This window comes from Sinocyclocheilus grahami, unplaced genomic scaffold (genome assembly GCF_001515645.1).
Source record: "Sinocyclocheilus grahami isolate Dianchi unplaced genomic scaffold, SAMN03320097.WGS_v1.1 scaffold284.1, whole genome shotgun sequence".
NCBI lineage: Eukaryota > Metazoa > Chordata > Actinopteri > Cypriniformes > Cyprinidae > Sinocyclocheilus > Sinocyclocheilus grahami.
The window spans coordinates 50,458-74,875 of record NW_015505463.1 but is presented as its reverse complement, the minus strand read 5'-3'; the positions used below and the strand labels follow the sequence as shown (position 1 = coordinate 74,875).

Sequence of the window (24,418 nt, the reverse complement as noted above, 5' to 3'; positions counted from 1 at the left end):
AATTAGCATTCCCAAAACAAAAGAATGCAGTCACCTGTCCAGCAGCTCCCAATCTTCTCCGCCCCAGCGCTCTTTAAACTCCTCGGTATTCATGCCACCAATTTTATCAAAATCAGACTTATAAATTCCAAACAAGCCAAAGCCATTCACTTCCCAAAAGCCTGCGTGTAAAAATACATCAGAGAAATGTACACCAACAGTGGAGATCTCGCAGTCTCTTAAAAATCTATTCTCAACCAATTTAGCAAAAACAATTTTGATGAATTCCACATAAAACTGGAAATAAACCTAGATGCATATACTGTATAAATCAATTGTATTTGTCAATTCATGTGCAGTACACTAAGCGAGGGAAATCACTTAGAAAATGCCTGAAGCATACAGTATTGACCAATCAGAATAAATATGCAAATTGAGTAACATAATTTGTTTTTGTCTAAAATGTGTAAGGCAAATAAGAAAATTAATTAAATTGGCCTCTTTCTGTATAAATAACCAATTACATTCAGATGCAACCTTTAAAACAATCAGCTTTTAATATCACATATCAATGCTGTTTGTGGTAAAATACAATTGGTTAATAAATAAAATGTGGAGATTTTGCTAAAAAGTGAATACATTTGCTATTAACAGTTTATATACACATACAGTATACTACTGTCCAAACATATCAAACTACTATGAAGTTTTTATTTTCGTAATAAATGTATACTATTATTCACCAAGCTGCAATAAAGTGAAAAAGGAAACTGCTAGAGAGTATGTCTAAAGTATGTCTAGAGTTTAAAACCAACAGAATGTGCAAGAAATAGAATCAGACACATCATGCACAACTGGTGTTTAAACAAATGTGTTTCTACAGTATGCATTTAGCAGCTGTCTCTAAATGTGTCTGTGTATATGTTTTACCATCAGGCTCCAGAGGTGAGCTCCCACAGTCCAGCCTCATGACGATGGGTGCAAAGGCCAGACTGCCTTCCACACAGTGCTTCCTAATGGTTTCCAGGATATTGTTAGGGAAGTGGATGTGCAAGTCACACAGGAACACTATGCTGTGACTGTCCTGAAAATTACATGTTACACCATCACCAGTGTTGCTTTGTGCAACCAACTTTTTGGGAAAAATGTGTAAATGTGACTTTTTAAACTTAACAAGGCAATTAAATTAAATTTTTAGGGAGCACCACAGTAACTTTAAAATATTGTTCTCAAACACTGATCACCCCAGGTATCGTGCATATTTACAATAGAAAAGTAAATTTAAAAATTCAAAAATGAAATGAAAACTCAGAAATAAATGCCTAATCTTTTATTCTTCTCTCACCTCTATGGTGTCTACACCCATCTGTAAACCAGACGACCTCTCGAAGTTCCCTTCACGTCTCAGATATGCATACCTACACACACAGAGCCAAGAACAGGAAAACAAACAGAGAGAAAAAGATTGTTTTCCTCAGGTACAAACAGTATGTGAGCCCAAAAACAGGACTCACGTGAAGGTAGAGCTTCTCATGCAGGAATCCTCCTGCGAAGATGTATGCAAGGACTCTGCTCTGCAGGTGCTTGGCTAAAAGTGGAAAGACACAAGAACTTAGTATTCACCTGGGCACAGTGCTCTCCTTCAGTGCCTGCTCCACATCCATGTCATCACTCTGGAAGTCTACGATGATCACGCTGAAATTCTCATCTTTGGTCTCACGGTGCAGGAGCTCCATATCTGAGATAAACTGCTGCACCCAGCGAGCCTGATTCTTTACTGTCACAGAAGACAACTCAGATGAGTGGCTATGAATCGGCGATTGCCAAGCTACTCATAAATTAAACTAGTTATACTGCATTCAAGCTTAGGGTACCCATATGTCCTCTTTTTTCCTGGACATGTCCAGGCCAAGATTTCTAAATTGCCTAAAATGTCCGCGTTTTGGCTTTTTTTTCCAATTGACGTGCTCTCTACAGCCCTCACACATTATACAGTATGTACACATATTTGCATTGCTTTGATAAATATGCATAAATAGGAATTCATATTAGTTTTAAATACCTGGTACTACAAAGTGTACCATCACATCATGTCTCCATTCTAACATGGATGGCTGGCAGAGCAGGGGTTTGGCCCAGCTGGTGCTCCAGGGTGTGGTGGTGTGTGTTTGGACACTAGAGCTGCTGGGTGGTGGGTTTTTGGAGGGTGTATGGTGGGATGAGGGCAAAGTTCCCTCTCTGCTCTCAATTCCGTCCTCATATCGACTGCGGTGCAACAGCAGATAGATGTAGTCAGACAGGCGCACCACTCTTTTCCCTCCCTCCATCAACAACAGCTCCATCAAATAACGGTTGCCCCTGGCTGAATCTCTCCGCTTCTCTACATTTACAATACGGACCAGAGTGTAGATCCTGATAGAGATGTAAGAAACAGCGAGAAAAAAAGTTGCTGTAAATAGAGTGCATTTAAATGAGACATTGAGGAATATATACACATGTAAAATATAAGCACATAATGTAACACCATGTATCCTGTTTAATCTAGTTGTGTCAGGAATAATAAAGCTTTCCCATTTGTTATGATAAAACTGCATGAAGCGACCCACTGAGAGATTGCTTAACAGCAGGAGAGTTCAGACTGTTTCAGTACAGGGTTAGAATTAAAAGATAGCTCTACACTTGAGCTGCAGGCTCAGCAGGAAAAACCCACATGTATATTTAAAGGGATCATATTCATTCCTTTTTTTATTATTTTTCTTTCACTGAAGTCCATATTATTAGTTGTCTAAGCCTAATATATATATATATATATATATATATATATATATATATATATATATATATATACACACACATTTTAAATACTGTACATTTTCTGCCTTAGCCTTTTTTAATACTATAAATAATTATAGATGCTTTTCCTGCTGTGCCTTTAAACCTTACTGTATGTAATCGCTTTCTTTGCATGAGAGAGAGCATTTCCGATTTGTGAACAAATTGTTCTTGGTTGATCCAGTTCACAAAAAACAAACAAACAAACCAAAAATTCCAAATCTTGAGTTCAACTCACTGAGTCATTGATCCAGTCATAGTAGTTAGAGGCTCACTGAAGGTGAAGTACACTCTAAAAATGCCGGGCTGTTTCAACCCAACTTTGGGTCAAATATGGACTAACCCTACTTTTGGGTTAAAAATTTAATTTAAAAATGTAACTGGGTTAGTCCATATTTGACCATAGTTGAAACAACCCAGCATGTTTTAGAGTGTAATCAACAACTAAAATATCAGCTATATCATACAAATATCATATGCAATTACTGTAAGGCTTCAGAAACATATATACAGTACAATGGCCAATTAATATGGTCAACTTTCATGGTGAAAAAAAAAGATTTTTAAAACTCGAGGCACTTTTATTTTGAAAGACCAAGTTCATTATTTTGTAATGCACTGACAATATATATATACTGGTTTTAAATTATACAAAGACAATTATACTGGTTTGGATCAACACAAGAAGGGGTAAATAATGACAGAGTTGTTGATTGTGGTTGAGCTATCCCTTTAAATATCCTCATTTGCATTTTAAGATCTCACCCACCCTCCACTCCTCTCATTCAGCCTTTCCATGTACTGTGAGATCACGTCAATGACCTCGTTCTCTGCGAGCTGCAGGTTCCCCGAGACGTTACACCTCAGGTCGTTCCAGTCTGACCTCAGCAGCTCAAAGTCCACAGGGTTCACACTGAAGGTACGCTGCCAATTTATGGCCTCCTCTGACAAGTGTGGCCTCGCTTCAGCCTCCTCATAACTGTACTCTGACATCTCTCCTTCTTCAAGGCCTCTGCTCTGAGGAGCCATGTCCGATCCCTCCGGAATCTCTGAGACCTTTGTTAGCTGCACCTCCAGAGGCTGGTTGTTCTCAGACGAGTTTAACCCAGGGTGGTCTCTCTTTTCTGAGCTTGAAGGGGGCAAGCTGTCTGGATCTGATATAGAGGCAGTAGGGTCACCCTTATTATGAGGCCCAGGCTCTGTAGGCATGGAAGGATGACTGTGCTTTAACAAGGCAGATTGGGTGGAATTCTTAAGGCCCATTAAGGAGAAGTTCTCCCAAGGGAGAGAAGCAGCAGCTTTTGTTTTTAAGGACCTCCATTTTGAACTCAAGTCCACAAGCCTCTTGGTCTTTCTAGACTGATAAAGGAAGACACCAGGAAACACTTCCACAGGATGTTTTGGTCTGCTTACTGGTGGATGGGGTCTAGTTATGTAAATTTTGTTAGTATAAGTCTCTTTCTCCACACTGGTCCCAACCACAGGTTTGCCTGCATTAGCTAAAATCCGATTAGCCAAAACATAGAGAGAGGACTTTTGAGGAAGCTTAAAGGGGGATCTTCCCTTCACAGGTGGGCTAGCAGTTTCTGTCAGTTTACTCTTGTTTGGCAGTCCTGGGTCAGGCAGTAGCCATGTTAAAGAACGCCCTCTCTGAACCAGAGCAAGTGTTTGGGATTCCCCTTGCTCCTCGCTCGCTCCCGTCTGTTCATTTAGAGACCCACTTTGAGACTCTACGGCACCTTCACTTCCCTTTGCCTGTCTTATTTCTGTCATTTCATCATCCACCACCAGAGAGTGTTTATAAAACCTTTCCCCTTTCATTCTTTTACTCGTCTCTCGCTCTTTTAACTGAACGAACTGGCTTCCTTGCTGAAAGATGTAGCTCTTTGAACCCCTGTCTAATTTATCAGGCTTTGAGGCTGTAGTGGATGCTGTAATTCTTGACGTGTGATAGTGTGGACTAGTCCTCTTGACTGGTCGGTTGCTGGAATTGATTGTCTCCTCTGGGTCGACACCTTCTTCCTCCTCCAGGAAATCTGTCGGAAGAGACAAGTCCCATCAAATCAAAGCCCTTTAAATCAGGGGTGGGCAAACTTGGCCCTTTCAGGCCACTTTCCTTCAGAGGTTAGATCCAACCCTAATTAAACACAACTGAACCAGCTAATCATTGTCTTCAAGACTACTAGAAGGCTACAGGCAGGGGAGTCATATCAGCGTTGGATCAAATCTCTGCAGGAAAGTGGCCTGGAAGGGCCAAGTTTGCCCATCACTGCTTTAAATTAATAATGTAATCTGAAACGAGAATTGCTTAATGACATGATTAAAGAGTCAGTGAGGCTGCTGCAGTGTTGATGGAAATCTACGGCTAATCATCATCTCCAGGCCTTCCATCCATGCTGTAACACACAGTATGTTGCAGCTGTCCAAATGCACGCACAAGGTCCAAAATTAACTATTTGCCACATATGCCAATTTATATTTTACACTGACACAATTTATCAGTTATAAATATTTCTTACTGGTCACAAAACAGTATTTTGTATTACTTTTTTCCCTGATTTTGTTTATTGTAGTGCAGGTCACTTGAAGAATGATATACGAGATGAGTGTATTGCACCTGGCACACACACACAAAACATATTGCGATTTCCCCCGTTTTTTTTTTTTTTTTTTAGTGGCTTAATGCATAAATTAGGTATGCATGTAGTATGCATAATACTACATGCACCAGTAGCAATCTGGTTGATGCACCAGTGTAGTAGATGACAGTACTGCACCTTAACTCTGGTTGCCTCCAAAAAAGAAGATAATGGCGACACAGTGGGTGCTTCTCAAAGAGAAGGATGCATCCTTGTAAGGTTGCATATCTAGACTGCCACTTCATAAAGCTCCATTGAAGGATGTCTCAATTCGAAGGATCCTTAGTAGGCTATTCTTCGTTTTGCATCCTTCATTCTACCTTACTTGAAGAATGCATTAGGTGTATCAGTCACATCCTTACATCACCCACAATCCTTTGCACAGATTGCAATTCACAAAAAAAAAAAATAGCTGAAAATAAATTGACACTGAGCTTGTACAATTTCACTGTATTCACAATGTGTTTCGTAGTAAATGAATCACATAATGCTAAACTGTGCATAATGTAAACCACTGGGAGACCACAGAAGGTTGTCATTACTGCATTAATAGAAAGTCAGTTAATATAAAAAATTTAAACATAAAATATGCTTCAAATTATAATTTTAATAGTATTTTTATGCCATGACTGCCGGTGAGGAAACATTTATGATGTATCCATGCGCACTTACAGTACTAGACCGTCTCTAGCATTTAATGTTGCAATGACTCCAGCCCTGAAGCCTCAGAAGGACTGGTCTAGGATGCATTCTTTGGTTTGAAAAGCACCCATTGTGTAGCTACTCCTACTGTACATAATCATGTTGAAGAAGATGCACCCCCCACCCCCCCATAAAAAAAATTGCTTGACGGTGTAGGAATTTTTGAGTTTCTATTATAAAGATGGGATGCTAGACACTCCAGTCTGCAGGTAGTTAGTTCTTTATAAATGCATTTTCAGAGTTATGGTTACAAACTCTCTCTGCCTTCTTTCATTAATATTTTGAGTGTGAATCATTGACCAAAAAAGAGAAAACAAAAATAAAGTTAAAGATGAATTTGACTCATCAAAAAAATTCTAGATATTGCGATGTTATCATTATCGTGAATTCTTTTGGTCACATTTAGTGAAAATATGTCTTTGAGTAAGTGACAATCAAACTGTATTTTACTAATAGTGTAACCTAAGCCATGTGATGATCCTAATAAAGTTGGCGGCCAACTGTTTTATTTACTTCTCAAAGCCCATTTCTACTCACATTTGGCATCTGGTTAGTGTTAATTTTGAACCCTGGGAACACATATGCCCCTTGGCTCATTACAGATGGTGAGATTTTAAAGAGAGCAAACAGCTGCTGAATTCTTATCTGTTATTAAGATCCCAGATGAACACAGACCATCAGGCTTGGGGAAGAAAACAGGCTGGTCATCCTCCTCCTCATCCATCTTCACGTACTTATAGAAGCCAAATCTATATGACAAATCAAAAGAGTGACAGGGCCATGATTATCAGTTCATTTATGTATTAATTATTGCTTAAATTCTTGTCATGATCAGTCGGGATTCATACTTTTCTAAGTAGACAGGGGACTCTCGGTAGAAGCATTTGTTCTTTTTCTCCATATGAGTAAGTCTGGTGAAATCATTGGGATATACATAGGAAAGGTAGACCTGGTTGAGCAGACATAAGAATAAGATAAATTAAGTAGAGCTATTTGGTACATGTATTTCTGAATTATTAATAATTAAGCCAAAGTGTATCAAATACAACAATCAGTGAATGTAACTGGACAGCATGAGATTTAACAGATGCACCACACTCTCTTTCTCAGACATGTGTTTAATAGTAATGACCAAAAGAGGGCAATGTTTGCTCTAAGCTCAAAAATATCTTAAAAGAGAGAAGGTCCACTTCATCAGTAAGCAGACCACTCCACTGTCCAAGACAATATTCAAAAGCCCCCCATGTAGGCCAAGATATTTCTGATACTTCTGCTGTAATGACAAATCTGCTTATTTTCAAACTTTTTTTATTTTCAGAAACTAGGAGTAACAATATATTAAAATATTAAATAAAATAAACTAACTGAATGTTATTCAGATTGCATACTCTTTATGATCAGTGAATTTACATGATTGTACAGTCGTTTGTGATTTATATATATATATATATATATATATATATATTTTTTTTTTTTTTTTTTTTTTTTTTTTTTTTTTTTTTAACAATATATATATATATATTTTTTTTTTTTTTTACTTGTGTATAGCAGTTTATCAGCCATAAATTTTAGACCTTGACATAACTAGAAAACTACATTATATATTCATTTCAGAAATTCTAATGGCTTTTTAAGATTTCAATATTTTACATGACCTTTTCAAGTCTAGAAATCATGCTTTTAATTTTCTTCATATACCAGTTTTTACAAGACTGGTTCTTAATAAAAATGTCAGAGAACACATTCAAATAAGAAATACGATATCAGTTAACATCTTTATTTTTTAGCTGTTTTAACTTATTCTAAAATTTACCTTATTTATTTATTTGTAAAATCATTTTAAGCCATCTTGTGCCTGGAAGAGTGCTGAGGCCCCCTTGTGGGTCATAGTCCCTTGGTTCATGAAAATAAAATAATTTTTCCAGTATCCTGCTTCTTATAAAATTAAACTGTAGCATTTTTACAAAATTATTATTAAAAATAGTATTAAAATATTAACTAGCAGTAAAAATCAGCAGCCAACATTCTGTCATCAACATAGAGATGTTGGGTGCTTGGCGAGACTATGTTACTTACAAACTGCAGGCCCTGATAGCGTGCAATAGGGAAGTCCTTCACCACATAGGTAGGAGAGTAGACACAAGATGGCAGAACATTCTCCAGCCTGGACTGATCTATCATGGGAACTAGGACAACACATATATCATCATATGGGACAATTCCTACACTTTTGACAAGACTGACAAGTTGACACAAATAACTGCTCTGCACAAACATTTTTGCATTCATCTAAAAAAAAAAAACAGTTTGCTGATTTTCATACAGATATTCAACGGCATCCATTCATCACTATTAGCTTGTATCTCAGTCCTGACTGTCACATATTCAGTGGTGCTGCTCCTAACAAGCTGCCATCCTATATCTACACCACCACCGATCTACCAATGCACCACAGAGCTTCCACACGGGCAATTAAACATGACTACTCCTGCAAACCACAGTACACAGATACATGGCTGTTTATTTTGTTCACCAACCACAGCTATACATACACACAATAGCACTAGAATGCTGCAAGAAAAAAAGAAAGAAAAAAAACCAAGATGTCAGAACATTCTCCAATTTTGATTGAACGAGCACATAACATGCAAACAAGCTGGTTATTTAAATTTAGAGCTGATTTAACTGTAATGGTCAAAAATAGCAGTCAGTTCTATTCACAAGATGGTCATTACAAAGTTATTGGGCAGAAACTAAAATGTAACACTTTTGAACATTATGATATAATACATTATATATGATATATTGCATCAATTGATCATTGTATTAAACCAATGGTACATTTAGAGCATCAGTTGGATCAGGCGAATGAATGATTTACAATTGAAAAAAACAAAATTAGATGTTTTAAAAAACCAAGAGATACAGCAATTCAGTGTTTATAAATGACCTCAATATGCACACACCCTGCTGAGAATACTCACTCTTGTAGTAGGTGTCTCGTGGGTCTGGTTTAAGCATATCTGCAGTATGTGTCTCTGTCCTGTAGTTAACCTGCAGAGCGAGAGAGTGACTGGCCAGCGTCTGTGGGATGTGACGAACACTGTTCATCTTTAGACTGGATTCATCTGTCAGAGAAAGAGAGAGAATAAGGACAGCGAGAAACAGCATCTGAAATTCAAATCAGCTAATATTCAGCAACCCATGCTGTTTGCCATTATAGAAATGGTAGCATCGTGGCTGGTCTGTGAATGGCAAATAAGTGAAGCAAGATACTGTATACTGTACATTAGGGTCCAAAAGTCTACGACCACTAGTGGATATGCTACCTTGTTGCAAGGTGTGTTAACAATGTTCCCTTTCAGTCAGTCACGTTCGACGTTACGTCAGTCGTGACTGACGAAATTGGGATCTCGCCCGAGAGCCCAATCACCTTCGAGTGTTATCTAAACAAGCCAATGACAGTTGGTGTGCGTGTTTTGCCATCCAGTGCTGCTAGAACCTCAGCGTGCTGCAGCTTCCATTCTGCGGTCTCGCCGCGACCTCCCCGGGCGCTTCAGCGCTCTCTCTAAAAGAGTGTTTTCCTTTCTAAAAGAGCAAATTCTAAAAGAGCTTCACGAGCGACGGGCGTCTTTTTAAAGATGGCTTCCCGCTCGTGCGTTTCTGGATGTGGTCGCTTCCTGGCTTCATCTGATGGTCATGATCGCTGTGTCTCATGCTTGGGCTTGCAGCACGCTGAAGCAGCGCTCATGGATGAGTCATGTTCTCAGTGCGGGAACATGACCATCGCGATGTTGCGGTCTAGATACCTCCTCGTTAAACGGGGGGTATCCCCCTTGCCATGCCCCACTCTAGCTCCTCCGGTTCTCAGAGGGCTACTTCGGTTCATGGTCAGGGAGATCTGAGGATCACGGTGAGAGCTTCCCCGTCAAGTACGTCTCCGCGGGCCTCTCATTCCTCTAGCACATCGCACCACCTGGTGTTCCCTGACGAGTGTGCTGGATCCTCGGACAGGGCGGGGTCCAGCATCTTGTGCAGGCACCTTTTTCTGCCCGAAACAGACTTGGTGCCTCCTCCATCCTCACCACCCTCGACGGTGGGGTGGCTCAAGGGTATGTGGACATCCCCCCAGTCAAGAATGCTATTGCCATGCAGCTCTGCCGGCAAAGCACCGCCGCCTGGAGGGGTTGTCCATGCCTTCTGTCCAGGGCCTGTAAGTTCTCGTCCGCTCTGACGGCTAAGGCTTACAGTGCTGCTGGACAGGCCGCTTCCACCCTGGACGCCATGGCCCTCCTGCAAGTCCACCAGGCCAAGGCGTTGAAGCAGTTACACGAGGGTGGTGCTGACTCAGGTGTGCTGCAGGAACTGCGCACGGCGACGGACCTCGCGCTGTTGAAGCAGTTACACAAGGGTGGTGCTGACCCAGGTGTGCTGCAGGAACTGTGCACTGCGACGGACCTCGCGCTTAGGGCGACGAAAGTCACAGCGCGGGCCCTGGGTCAGACGATGTCCACATTGGTGGACCAGGAGCGCCACTTATGGCTGACCTTGGCGGATATGAGGGAGGCTGACAAGTATCGCTTCCTGGACTCCCCGATTTCCCAGGCCGGCCTATTCGGTGAAGCGGTGGAGGGCTTTGCCCAACAGTCCTCCGCCGCGCAGAAGCAGACGGAGGCGTTTCGACACATCCTGCCCCGGCGGTCTGCTGCTGTCTCCACCCCGGCTGCAGCCCCTCTGTCTGCTCGTCGCCGAGGGCAGACCGCCTCCGCCCCTGCCAAGTCCGTGAAGCACCAGGGCAGGCAGCGTCCCTGAGACGGGCGACCGGGAGTTCTTGGTTCCTGCTCTTCAGGAGATGGTGACTGCACCACTCCTTCCCCCGGAGGAGGGCCGGGTGGAGAATCCTTTGTTCCCATTTTGTTCTGTTCCGCCCAAAACTTCAATAAAGGAGCCGTTTCCTTTGTCTCCGGGTCCCAAGAGGGCGAGGATGGTGGTGCACGAGACCCAGTCTCCACACGGCCGTCCCCCTCTCCAGGGTCCGGTTCAGGGATACTACGCCTCCTCACCAGCCCCCTGCCCAGCCGTGGAGCCAGGTAAGCGGCGCGCCGCGCACTCAGACCCCACCCTGGGATGCACTGCAAGCACACAACACTGATAGAGGGATGAAAAGAGAGAATATAAATGGTGTTGGATGTTACAGCAACATCCAAGATGAAGAAAACAGACAAAGGGATGGAGCAGAAATATGCCATTAGGAGGCTGAAAGACTGCAGGCTTTGACTGATGTGTTCATTGATGCTGGTGAAGCTTTAGTCATGAACCATCTGGCTTTATTGATTACTGAAAATTCCAAGCAAATGTGCAGTTCCAAAAGCAACCCCCAAATAAAAATAACTATTATATATTTAACTTAAGCTTTCACTGTAATTATTGCAATGTCTTTATATTAAATAATACACTTTCAAATAATTGAAGCCAGAACATACATTATTACCATATTTACTGTTGATATTCCAGAATATTAAAACAATTTGGCCTTAACTGCACATTACCTCGGCATTTGACAGCACATTTGGTGAATCAAAGGCTGTTCTTAAAGTCCTTTAAACTTAGTGTCCTTCATTACCAAACATACATTTTTGTTTTGTTGATCAGTAAAACTCATTTTCACTGAAGGCAAAAAAATGTATATTTTGTAAAGTTTTGGTTGGATTCCCCCTACCACCCGCATACAAAAACTCGATGGTTCTGCACAAATCGCCCAGGCTGTGTGACATATTTTAGCTTCAAAACTAAGAAATTTACCCAAAGATACAAAGGGTTAATTATCAAATGTAAACATATATATTTTTTGTCTTTTGGAAGCTTCATTCAAATCCATTTGGCTCAAAAATCTGAGCGGGCACGTGCCCCTCGGTTTGAATGGCCATGACACCTCTTCATGTACAAATCTTTGTCGCCCTTGTGCAAAACTCTCAATAGCACAGATTTCTGTTGAAATGAATGGAATTCCCCAGTGAAATTTTGCAGAGCAATGGTAAATGTGACTGCACCTTAAGGGTATAATTTCGCACATTTTTCAAAAATAGCTTTATTAACTCTAGAATTTAGAAAAATATTTTATTTTACTGTATTATTATTGTATTATTCTTATTTCCTTATTTATTTTTTTCCTTTTGCTTTTCATGAATTAACATCATCCCTTTAATATTTATTTGTCAATTACAATGTATATTTTAAATATTTTTCTCTATTTTAATTTTGCACAACAACGTTTTAGTTGTACAGAATGCAAATACATGTAAAATATTCAATGTAAAATATTTGTTTGCCAATAAAGAACACTAAGTAAAAAAAAATAAAAATAAATATATATATATATATATATATATATATATACACACACTCTTTTAACTCTTTAAATACAACATTGATCATTAATACTGTATAACCATGATAAACAATGTAATCATACTAAAAATAAATATTAAAATGTGAAATAATAGAAACTATAACTGCACAATAGAAATTATAATTAGACAATACAATGATTACAAAATACAAATAAACACACACACATATCAAATGGAAGGAAGACAAGTGCCCATGACAGAGATAACTGACAGCTCAAATACTGTATCTGTTGTTAACAGAGCAGAAAGTCAGTGAAAGGCAAACCACCCAGGAGATCTTGCTCCATCTGCATCTCCCTGATGACATGTCGAGAGAGAGTGTGTGGAGCGGTCTTCCTTGAGGGAGTGGTTTGCGTGATTAATGATTAGGACACTCTGAAGTTGGCTTCGTACTCTCCAGTGAGCTATGTGGGATGGCGATGGAAGCTAAGGCACATCCCCTCTCCCTCAGCTTGTTAAGTACAGTGAGGAATTAATCAAACAATTGCTTTCGTCTCAAATAATTATGTAAACGAAGCAAAGGAGGGCCATGGGGATTGTCTTTCTCTCTTTTTTTCCTGTCCCTCTCCCACTTTGTGTCTCTACTTCCTCTTAAAAGCGTGTGTAAATCAAAGTCAGTTCCCTTGATGAATGGCAGTAATTTGAAGAGGAGCGTATGAACATGTGTAATGCTTGATAACACAAAGTATATGCTGACTGTAACAGCAAACACACGAGGCTCAGGGGCATGTGTTTTCTGGTGATTATATAGCTGCCACTGCCTACATTCAAATGTAAGTACAATGACACTTTCCACGCAAAAAGCAGAAGCTGTTATGTTCACAGGCTTTGAATGTTAACTGCAATATTCAGATATGATTGGAACAGGAAGACTTTGCAAATGGTACTCTTGAGAGTTCACTTCCATTTTCTGTTTTATCTTCCCTGAAATTTGTATTTTTAGCATGAAAAAATCTCTAAAAGGAAGGAGCATTTACCTGTGTACAACGAAATATCAGCTGAGTCAATCACATCATACTTCAGACCAGGAAGGAAAGGTTTCCACTGCAAGAGAAGAGAAAGACAGAGAGAAAATGAGAGAAAAGTGTTCTGGCGCAAATTCACAAATAAGCTGCGCCACTTTTCAGATTTCAAGGCAAAAACCAGCGTCTAATTCACTTGCAATCCAGATGCTAACAATAAAATAAATAAAAATGAATATTTTTTCAAATTTAAAATTCTCATAAAATGTATTATTCACTACCTGTCATGTTTATGTTCTTCTTGTTCTTTTTGTTACGTTGTTCCTGTTTTCTAGTTCCCCGTGTTTATTTCCTGTTTCCTTTGTTTCCTAGGTTTCTAAGTATGTTGTCTTTTGTTTCCATAGTTATCAATTATGTTCACCTGTGTCTTGTTTAGTTGCTTGTTATTCTGAAGAGCTGCTAAATAATTTTTTATTGTTCCTTAAACAATGACAATAAAGAATCAATTAAATTAAACTCTATTCTATTCTATTGTTTATTCCTGTGTATATATAGACCTGCGTTTTAGTTCTCTGTTGTTTGATCTCATTCATTAATGATTTGTTGTGTTTCTTTGCATTTCCTTGCATTCCCATTTTCCTTCTTGTGTTTTTTTTTGCATATAAACACAGCTAACATATTGATCTGCGATTTTAGTTCCCCTTCAGGAACTCGCGCTACGTCGAAATGCTATGGGAACGCCTTCAGCATGACCACGCTCTGAATCACATGTGTAATCAGTCCAATGGATGAGCGAGATGTCACAGGCGGGGTGACGTAGTGACCAGGACACTTAAAAGCAGGTGCGTTGGAACCGGCATCAGCTTCAGCCAAGTCCGCGGTTTTCCTGTGGAATTGGGCTACTTTAACACTGTTGTCACAGGTTGTTTTTCTATGTCCGCAGGTTAAAGTGACTCCAATAACATGATATGTTTTTCCACTTATAAGCTCCATTATGTCAAAGCTAGGGCTGTTCGATTCCGAAATTTTTGTTTTCGATTATTTTTCGATTCTTGTTTTTTTTAGATTAGAGAAACCTAATTTCGCCATGACTGCTGGAAAAAGGTCGTAGAAAGTAGCCTTCTTATAATATGAAGCTTTTTTTGTAAAAATTACAATGCATTTCTGTAGCTCTTGTAACGAATCAGCTCATGGGAAATATGAATAATTAATCATAACTAATTATGAATATTTTAGATCCGCTGTAGATATTTAGCTGACCTCTCTAATTTTCCTATGAATTAATTAGTAGAAAAGTCCATTTCTACACTGCCTCTTTCCCTGGGACATGCAGGGATTTTCCCTGCTTTGCATTCCTTTGGCCAATAAACCCAGTGATATCAGCGTTGGTTGCCATGGAACCAGGGGCCTGTTCGGCTTCCTGGGGTGTTACGCATTTCGGGGGGAAGGGTTCATAGGTCCTCATATGGCTTGTTAACTGAGGGGGGTTACAGAGTATTTGTTAAATATAGCTAACAAAATATATATTGTGTGTTTGATTGGTCCAGACGCTACACTCTGATTGATTTTAAACGGTAATTTTGTCTGCACTGCTCATGAAATTAGTCATAGCCCACAGCTCAGCAGTGGGCATGCATTTATTGCATGAATAGAACAACACATGAAATATCTCAAATAAATGTGCACTGTTCAGCTGAATGATGAAGTTTACTTTAATTGTATACTTTGCACAAAATTAACAAACTGACACCGAAATAAAATAACCAGAACATTAACAACAACACATTGATATAAGAGCTGTCAATCAGATGCATTCTCAGCCACTGATCAGTGCTCTCACGTTTTCTTTCAGAATTATCATTGGCTGATAGAAAGGTTAAAAAATAAAATTTTATTTAAGATGTAAATAAGAACAAGACCCTCTATCACATCATGATCTATTCTGTCATACAGCGCTCAAAATTGCGTACAACATAAAGTGAGCAATAGGCAAATTAATGGGTGCTTCTCAAAACAGAAGGCTGCATCCTTAAACTCAGACGAGCTCAGTACCAACTTTTCATTCAGTTTATTTGCATGAATCGACGTTTAGCGACATTTGATGGCATAGCAGCTGAGATATGCAGCCTTTGTAGGATGCAGCCTTCCGTTTGAGAGGTACTCATAGATAAGCCTTGTTGAACTGAAAATGGCTCTGAATGAAGAGTAGATTCCCCTTGATGGGATCGATTCCAACTTTTGAAATCGACTCTCGATTCCCAAAGCCTCAGAATCGAGGAATCGATTCCCAGCCCTAGTCAAAGATTCAACCAAGCAGAAGCATTTTGGTGAGAGCAGGCAGCGTTCAGGTTGTGTGTTCCTCCCTGCCCGCGCTATATTTCGGGTGGGGACACACACAGTTTGTGTGTTGTCTGCTTGGGAGCGAAGCACGCAGAGTTAGCGCTCACAAGCACCAGTAGCACAAACATATTATGTCTAATATTATAATGAGCTGCATTACTGGGAAGCGGAGCTCGCGCAGTTAGCTCTCGGGGGGCAGATTGTGCCTTTTCCCGCTGCAAAATGCTCCACTCTCGCCGGGCACGCCCCGAGGAGTGTGTCCGTGCCTGTGATCTTGTGGATCCGGTCCCACTGCTGCTGGGGCACGGAGGTGATTGAGATCGCGGGCATCGCACATGATCTGGCAGACGGTTTGGAGACGGGCTCTCCCTATCTCCACCCGCATTCTCTAGATCTAGTGCTCTCTCTCGGGGTTCAGAAGCCCGCGCTGCGGTTTCTTCCCCCTCTGAGTGAGAGCTCACTGCTGCAGCTATCTTTCTCTGAGGAGACTGATAATGTTTTATAACCGAGGGGCTCGCACGCTGCTGAGGCAACGCATGCATTACATCATTCTCGGTTTTTAATTTGAAACGTATCACACCAGAGCATGTTTACTTGTCTGGTTGTTTGACTGCATTTAATTCTGAGGAACTAAATGAAGTATTTCATCTGACTATGAGAAGTTAGATATACAGGAGCTCTTGGGATGAAAATTTCTCGAGTGAGAGCACGTGTTTACCTCTCTTCCTCCGAGGAGGTTGAGGAGTCAGCAGGGGCTGCTGGGCGGGAGCAGTCCCAATCTACCGTCTTCCAGCTCCTCATTCAGGGAGCGTCACTTCTCGTACTCCCCAGAATTTAGAGTCAGAGTGGCGCTCCCAGGCCGAAGGCTTCTAGTGGAAGGCAGGTCTGCGGACCGTCATTCTCGCTGGATAGTCTTCGGCTAAAACATCCAGACACCTAGGGCCCAGGACTTCTGAGGGCTGGCCCCCTCTGGGGAAGAGTGGTGTACACATTATACGGTGCCCGTCTCTCCTCAGTGCCCTCGGGAGATCGATCTGCCAACCCTGCCACCTACGGTGCTTCAGGGCGCAGCGGTCGCCATCTCACGTGGCACATCAACTGCCTGGAGATGCTGGCCGTGCTTCTAGCATTGAAACACTTTCTCCCAGACCTAAGAGATCGCCATGGTTTGGTGCGCACCAACAACACAGCGGTGGTCTCTTATATCAACCACCAGGGAGGTTTGCGTTCGCGCCCCCTTTACAGGCTGGTACACCAGATCCTTGTGTGGTCCCAGGGCAAACTCCTCTCGCTGAGAGCAGTTCACATCCCTGGGCATCTCAATATGGCAGCACACATCCTGTTGAGGCAGGGGCCGAGGCCCAGGGAATGGAGGATTCACCCCATGGTGGTGAAGCAGATATGGAGAGTTTTTGGCCAGGCTCAGGTGGACCTATTTGGGACTCAGGAGATATCGCACTGTCCCCTCTGGTTCTCTTGGACTGAACGCTATGGTACAGACTGGCTGAGGCTAAGTCTGTACGCCTTTTGTTCTTGAGAGAGTGCACCGGGACAGGGTCCATCTGCGGCTAGTAGCCCCGTTCTGGCTGGGCCGAGTATGGTTCTCGAACCTGATTTCCCTTCTTGACGGCTCTCCATGGGAAATTTCCATCAGGAGGGATCTCCTCTCACAGGCGGAGGGTACTATCTTTCACCCCCGCCCGAAGCTGTGGAAGCCGTGGGTGTGGCCTCTGAGGGGGCACAACTCGTAGCTTCCCGTCTCTCAACCGAGGTTGTTGAGACCATCCTCCAATCCAGAGCTCCCTCCACGAGGAAACTGTACGCCTTGAAGTGGAAACTTTTCACTTCTTGGTGTGAAGACCGCCAGCTTGACCCAGTTAATTGCCCGGTTGGTACAGTGCTGGAGTTCGTGCAGGCCCGTTTCTCCGCAGGGTTGACCCACTCCAACCTGAAGGTCTATGTGGCGGCTATTGCGGCCTACCACACCCCTCTCGGTGGCCAGTCAGTGGGCAGACACCCCCTGGTTACACGTTTCCTCCATGGTGCGCTGAGGCTGAGGCTGAGGCCTCCAGCCAGAGAAGCTTATGCTAAGCGGTGGATCAGGATGTTATTTTATAGCCTCGAGTCCTTTGATCTCCCCTCTCCTTTGGGGGTCAAGGCTCACTCCTTCTGAAGTCTGCCTTTGGGCAGGATGTCCCCGCCTACTTTGTCAGGTGCCTACCTGCATTCTGCGCCACTCCTGGCTCCTTTCTCTCGCTTTAGCTGTGCTCATCCACACTAGGCAGGGATTTGTAAGTCTGGTGGCATGGGCATTCTCGTTCCCATAGAGTATAGATGCAGCTCGAGTTTCTGAAAGGGAACATCTCCAGGTTACGCATGTAACCCTAGTTCCCTGAGGGAACGAGATGCTGCATCTCAGTGCCATACTTCCGCCATCCCTGCGAGCGCTTGCTTCATTCCTCGAAGCTGATGCCAGTTCCACCACACGTGCTTTTAAGCATCCTGGTCACAACGTCACCCCGCCCGTGATGTCTCGCCCATCCATTGGACTGATTACACACGTGATTCAGAGCATGGTCACGTTGAAGGCATTCCCATAGCGTTTCGACGCAGCGTCTCATTCCCTCGGGGATCTAGGGTTCCCTTTCAGTCGGTCACTCTCGACGTCACGTCGGAGGACCGACGAAATTGGGATCTCGCTTAGAGGGACCAATCTACTTCGAGTGTAAACTAAACGAGCCAATTTACATTGGCATGCGATTATTGCATCCAGCTGCTGCTGATCACAGCGTGAGTATAAGTAGGCAGCAGGTGCAGCGCATATTCAGCTTTTCGCTTCGGAGCCGAGCGATCACATCGTTCTGCTCCTGACTACTCTACGGAGAGAAGACTGAACGAGTTCAGCACGCTCTTGGAGAGCTCTTCGTGTTGGCGGACGGCGCTTCAGCGGTGGTGGTTTCCCGTGTCGAGTGGGTTGCACACATCAGGCTGCACTACCCCCTGATTGTGTTGCAAATGATCATCTCCCCTGTGCGCCCAGCACGCTAAAAGAGCTTTTTCCCCTAAAAGAGCAAATTCAGGTGCGTCTTTCTAAAGACGACGTTGCTTGGCAAACTTGACGTTACGTCTTTATAAAGACGATGTGGGTCTTGCTATAGACATCTGGTGCTCACGGCACTACAGCAGGGCCCATTTGAGCCTTTTTGCAGGCGGTTGAGTTGAAGTTCCTTTCAATGAAGACTTTGCTCCTACTAGCATTGGCCTCCATCAAGAGGGTAGGGGACCTGCACGCATTTTCGGTCAACGATTTGTGTAACCTGGAGATGCTCTCCTTGCCTACACCAAACCTTGACACCACCCACAATTCAGATTACCAGATGCTAAGTATAAAATAAATAAAATTGATATTTTTTTCTATATAAAATATTTTAATATTAATTGTTAACTAACGACATGCAAAAATATCATAAAATTAATTATTCTGTAACCACCTGCAGTCCAAATAACCAAGTAACATTAATAAAATAAATAAAAATAAAATAAATAATGTTTTTAAATGCAATTAATTACTCTGCATTTAATTTTTCACTAACCACCTGCAGTCCAGCTTAATTAAATTAATTTCAATTAATAAAATCTCTCTCTCTCTCTCTCTTTTTTTTTCCCCAGTGACATAATACACACGCACATGCACACATAAATATATCCATGCAAACAATCATGGTCACACACTGATAAATACACACCTAAGCAGTATTACACACCAGTCAAGGACTATCTAAGCTGCCAAAACTAACTATCCTTTGTCATTGCATATTAGATTAATTGTAATGATGAGAAAATACGAGATAAAACAACCTTCACTACCCAAGGCACATGATCCTTTTAAGTAGCTAAGATTTCTACAAAGCTTCATCCGTTTCTGCACTAATAACTATATGCAGTCAAACACAAGCACATTGCAATCCTTAGAAAACAATGTGCAGGTTGCATGATGTTGTACATATTGCATCAGCTACTGCTTTATTTCTCTTTTGTCTTGACAATGAATAAAACTGAGCCCATTCACTGTTGACTGGCAGCACCATCTATAATAGCTCTTACGGCAAATGTCATATTGGACAGTTTCTGGTCTGACTATATCAGGCATGCTTTATTAGATCTCCTTGTCCCTACAAAGCCTGGGAATTCTGTTAAAATACTAATCAAGCTCAGATTATAAGGGTGTGCAATAATGACAAAAAATAATTTCTGGAATTTTGTTGATAACGATAATTTGATGATATTCTGCTGATTGTGTTATTGTGCTGGTACTTTTGCATATCGTCTTATCGTGCTGGTGACAGGTTTAGGACTGCCATGGACAGATGACTCCCAAAGCTTTTGATATTCTTCATATTCTGTGCTGTGGTTAGTTTGCCGGAGTAACAGAAATGAACTTTTCCAATAAGTTTAAACTGTTTTTTACCTTTTATGGGCATTTTTACCTTTATAAGACCTTTATAAAAAAAATTCTAACCTAATTAACTGTTTGTATACATCATCTTTTGAGTCAAATTCTTACATTTAATCAATAAATTCACATAGTAAGACACTATAGGGCTGTAACCAATGAAATTAAATCAATAACAAAAAAATGTGTGTTTGCAATGAAGAGGTGGCACAGAATCTGCATCATTTAGATGCATTTACACAGACTGTTTAAAGGGGTGGTTGACTGTTTTTTTATAGGCTTGATTGTGTTTATGGGGTGCAGTCTAACATGTGTTAATGCTTCGTTTGTTAAAAAACGCATTCTTTTTCACATAATTTACCTTTATTCCACACCGCTCTGTCCCTTCTCCTCTGAACGCGTTGATCATTTCCTGCTTTTATGAAGCCCCTCCTTCAGAAATACACGATGGGCTCTGATTGATTAGCTGGCCCAGTGTGTTGTGATTGGCTAAACCGCCTCTAGCGCGTGTCTAAACGTCCCGCCCCTCAACATAGCGGCATGTGCTCCGGTTGTATTGTAAACAATGACGTCGTCTATATTGCTTATCAATTTGAGCCCGATTGAGACGCAGAGGATATTAGTGAAGAGGATCGTGCAGAACCTGTGCAAGCACGGCTTTTAATGGTAGGCCTAAGATTTTTGTTTGTTGTTGTCTCATACTTTTAGATACGCTGTTATTTGTAAATGCTATGGCTTCTGTTAGCTTTCAATATACGGTTTTATTCTGATTAAAGCTTTAATACAGTTCGGCAACCGCACGCTTGTACAACCATGTATAACGCTTCTCATAGCTATAGAATGTGAACATAAGTGTATTCACTGAGCTGATGATCTGAATGAGAGAGAGAGAGAGAGAGAGAGAGAGAGATGCAGAGCATGTGCAGAGCAGGGCGAGGCCAGGAACAGGATGAGAACGCTGCTTTAGAACATTGATTTTGAAACTTGTGAATCCATTAGAATCGTTAGAAGACAGAATCGCGATTCATATATGAATAGATTTGTACGTGCACCCCTAGTTTTCTCTTCCTCTTCTCTAAAGCAGTGCAGCATGGCCTCGCCCCCTTTGCTGCGTGTTACCGGAGGTGGGGTTTATGTAAAATTCTGGGTTCTTGACGTAACGGACCCGGGAAGTAACTCGTTGTAGTCCCTTACCAGTCGTTTTTGTAGGCATTAAACTGCCAGAATTTTAAAAGACGATATCTCTGTTTACATTGAACTTTGAGCTTAGTAACTTTGCAGATATTGTTTATGATCAAACAGCAACATTACACACTAACTAACATAAATAATGTGAAATCGCAATCAACCACCCCTTTCATGCAGGACATGAATGCATTTCACCTGTTACAAATGCATAATTAATGTTTTGATGCTTAAAAAAATGTTGAATACTGATATTTGAAATGATTTGGGGGGAAAAAGGAAAATATACTTTAAATATAAACCTAAAATCGCCAGTAGGTGGCATGGCATTGAGTCATTCATTCAACTGATTCGTGCAAATGGCTGATAGATTCAGTAAAGAAACACAGTCGTGTGCTGCTCAGATACGCAAAATAGTTCTGCTGTGGCTTTGTTTGAAACTATTTTTGTTGTCGAAATACAGCAAAAACAGGAACTGTTGTGTCTAAAATGTAAGTCAATTAATATTAACTTCTTGATTATTGAGCGGTTCATCAGATCAATATCACATTTGCAATCGTGCTGATAGCCTATTTGGAGAAAAAAACGTCACTCTTCATGTGATGTTAACTATGTCTATGAATTTTGGGGGAATTCTAAATATAGCTATTTTAATAGACTAAATCACACAGTGAAAGCGTGAACTCTAAATGTGCTTGTGCAGTAGTCTAACCTACATCATGTAGTGCATGCATGCAGTGTTTTTGCGATATACTCGATAAAGTCAAATCACATATCGTTTAAACAACAATTACGATATTATCATAGACGATATACTATATATCGCACACCCCTAGCTCAAAATAGCTCTGCCGTAGGCTGCTAAGTAACACTCAGAGCAACCATGTAAAGTTTAAGCAAATGCACACATCACAGAGGTTAGCCCACCTTTTCTGATTTAATATGTGTTATCAGTGAAATTGGGGAAAGGGGGAATCCTAAAGAAGCACTGAGCCTGATTACATAGAACATCTAAAGCATCTCCAGTGAACTCCACAGACTAGCTCACTGCAGTTTGGTTAAATAAATGGATTCCTGTTTTTGCCACAGATAATTAGCTGTTTTTGCTTTTTAGTGTCTGGTCCCTGTTGACTCTCTAGCTGAGAATACCTCTAAGTTCAATGAATTTATTCATTGGGCTCCTCTCATGTCTTTGAACCTCCTCTTCTGCAGCACTCTGCAGTGAACATTAAATAAGGAGTGAAGCACAACTGCATCATCTTGGGCCTTCTCAGCCTCCAGGCACTTAAAGTTGTGTGGATTTGGGAAAAAAAATTCTCTATAAGTGATATAAAGAAAGTTGTGCAAGAGGGACTGCTTTTTTGATGGTCACATTAGCATTGCGTGTAGATAACAGCTTTAGTTAAAGATAAAAATGTCCAGTTTCTAAGACTTGCAAGGAAATATATGCAACAATTCAGCTGACAGATTCTGAGAAATATAGAATATAGAAAATGACACTAAATCCTTTCTTTCCAGTTAACAGCTTCACTATCAGTACTCTGGATTGTCCAGTCAAATTTGTGAAATAAAAAGGGCCAAAAACAAATTGAATTGTATTCAATGTTCTGTATTGTTACTCAAGTTTGTTCTTTGTTTGACTGACTTTAGTTGAAATTTTACATTCAGATTAATAATTTATCAAAAGATATCAAAAGATTCCATCACAAAGCAATGAAGTGATCCAGAGGCCATGATTTAAGTTTACAAACGAGGCTGCTATTCTAAGAAGCACCATAAGAAGCAGAGATGAGAAAGCTTTATGAACCTGAAACATTTATGAATTCACTTTTGTTCTTTAGCCATACTTGCTATGTTCAGCAGATGTTTTTATCCAAAGTGATTCACAAATGAGGAAAACTACAAAAATGCATTGCATCCTATGAATACAGAATGAAAAGTGCTGTTATACAAAGCTCCAGAATTGACCTGAAAATTACAAGCCAGTACAGAAGTATAGGGGAGAACCTGTGACCCTTTGAAACAACAGAAAGAGAATAGTACAGTTAAGTAAGTGCATTAAGAGCTGTGTCAGAAGAGATAGACCTTTTTAAATGGTAGACTTAGGACTCAGCCGTTCTGATGGAGTTGGTAAGATATGTGCCCTGTCAGGTTCGCTGCTGCTTTCTGGATCATTTGCAGTTGTTTGATTGCCAGAGGTGCACATAAGTTTTTCGGTCTGGTTCTCATGAGAGCACCTGGAGATTTGGTTTGGTACTCAAACTGCACATAGTGTGACCCATTAAATATATCCATAAAAAATAAAATAATAATAATAATAATAATAGTATTGCACTTTATTTAGTTAGTTTATTCTTAAAATAAAATAATAAACAAAATAATACATAAAATGTGATAATACTATTATATTTTAAAATAACAAATGAGTATTAAATAAAAATACAGTTATTTTAAAGTACACTTTAAAAATACAATGCTAATATTTACATTTTCTTTCTTACTCTTTTTTTTTTTTATATGAATTTTCAACATTTTCATACATAAATTCAGCAAGCTTTTATTTTGGCGGGTTGCCAGCACGTAAATGCACAGCCGGATTTAGCACTGCCGAGTAAAGTTCATAAGTGAATGAAATGTCACAGTTTTGCATTTTGCTTTGAAACCGGCAGCTCATAGCCTATGGGCTTACATTTCTGCCACAATTCTGCGCGCAAAAGGTCATATTTTGAGTGCACAAAAGTGCATTTTGCACGCGCGCGATCTGAGTTTGTGGAGAAAATGTTCGTTTCGCAAAGAAAAAAGTCTTTCGAGCGTACGGAAATCAATTTTGCATTTAAAATACGTTTTTGGATGTGTGCAGACCTTCTCTTTTGCGCGTGCAACGTTTCACTAGCTTGCTCACCTGATGCCCCCCTC

General features: G+C 40.9%; 1 protein-coding gene across 1 annotated transcript in view; it reads right to left on the bottom strand.

The window, feature by feature from the left end:
• LOC107600469 (N-acetyl-beta-glucosaminyl-glycoprotein 4-beta-N-acetylgalactosaminyltransferase 1-like) overlaps positions 1-24,418 on the bottom strand; it is a 53,777-nt gene that overhangs the window by 1,191 nt on the left and 28,168 nt on the right. Inside the window, exons 7-17 of the mRNA XM_016292375.1 lie at positions 13,540-13,606; positions 9,137-9,280; positions 8,229-8,338; positions 7,001-7,101; positions 6,828-6,901; positions 3,581-4,847; positions 2,042-2,391; positions 1,603-1,756; positions 1,325-1,397; positions 910-1,063; positions 35-161 (exon numbers count right to left, since the gene is read on the bottom strand). Of these exons, the coding sequence (XP_016147861.1) occupies positions 35-161; positions 910-1,063; positions 1,325-1,397; positions 1,603-1,756; positions 2,042-2,391; positions 3,581-4,847; positions 6,828-6,901; positions 7,001-7,101; positions 8,229-8,338; positions 9,137-9,280; positions 13,540-13,606 (2,621 nt within the window). The remainder of the gene's footprint in view (positions 1-34; positions 162-909; positions 1,064-1,324; positions 1,398-1,602; positions 1,757-2,041; positions 2,392-3,580; positions 4,848-6,827; positions 6,902-7,000; positions 7,102-8,228; positions 8,339-9,136; positions 9,281-13,539; positions 13,607-24,418) is intronic.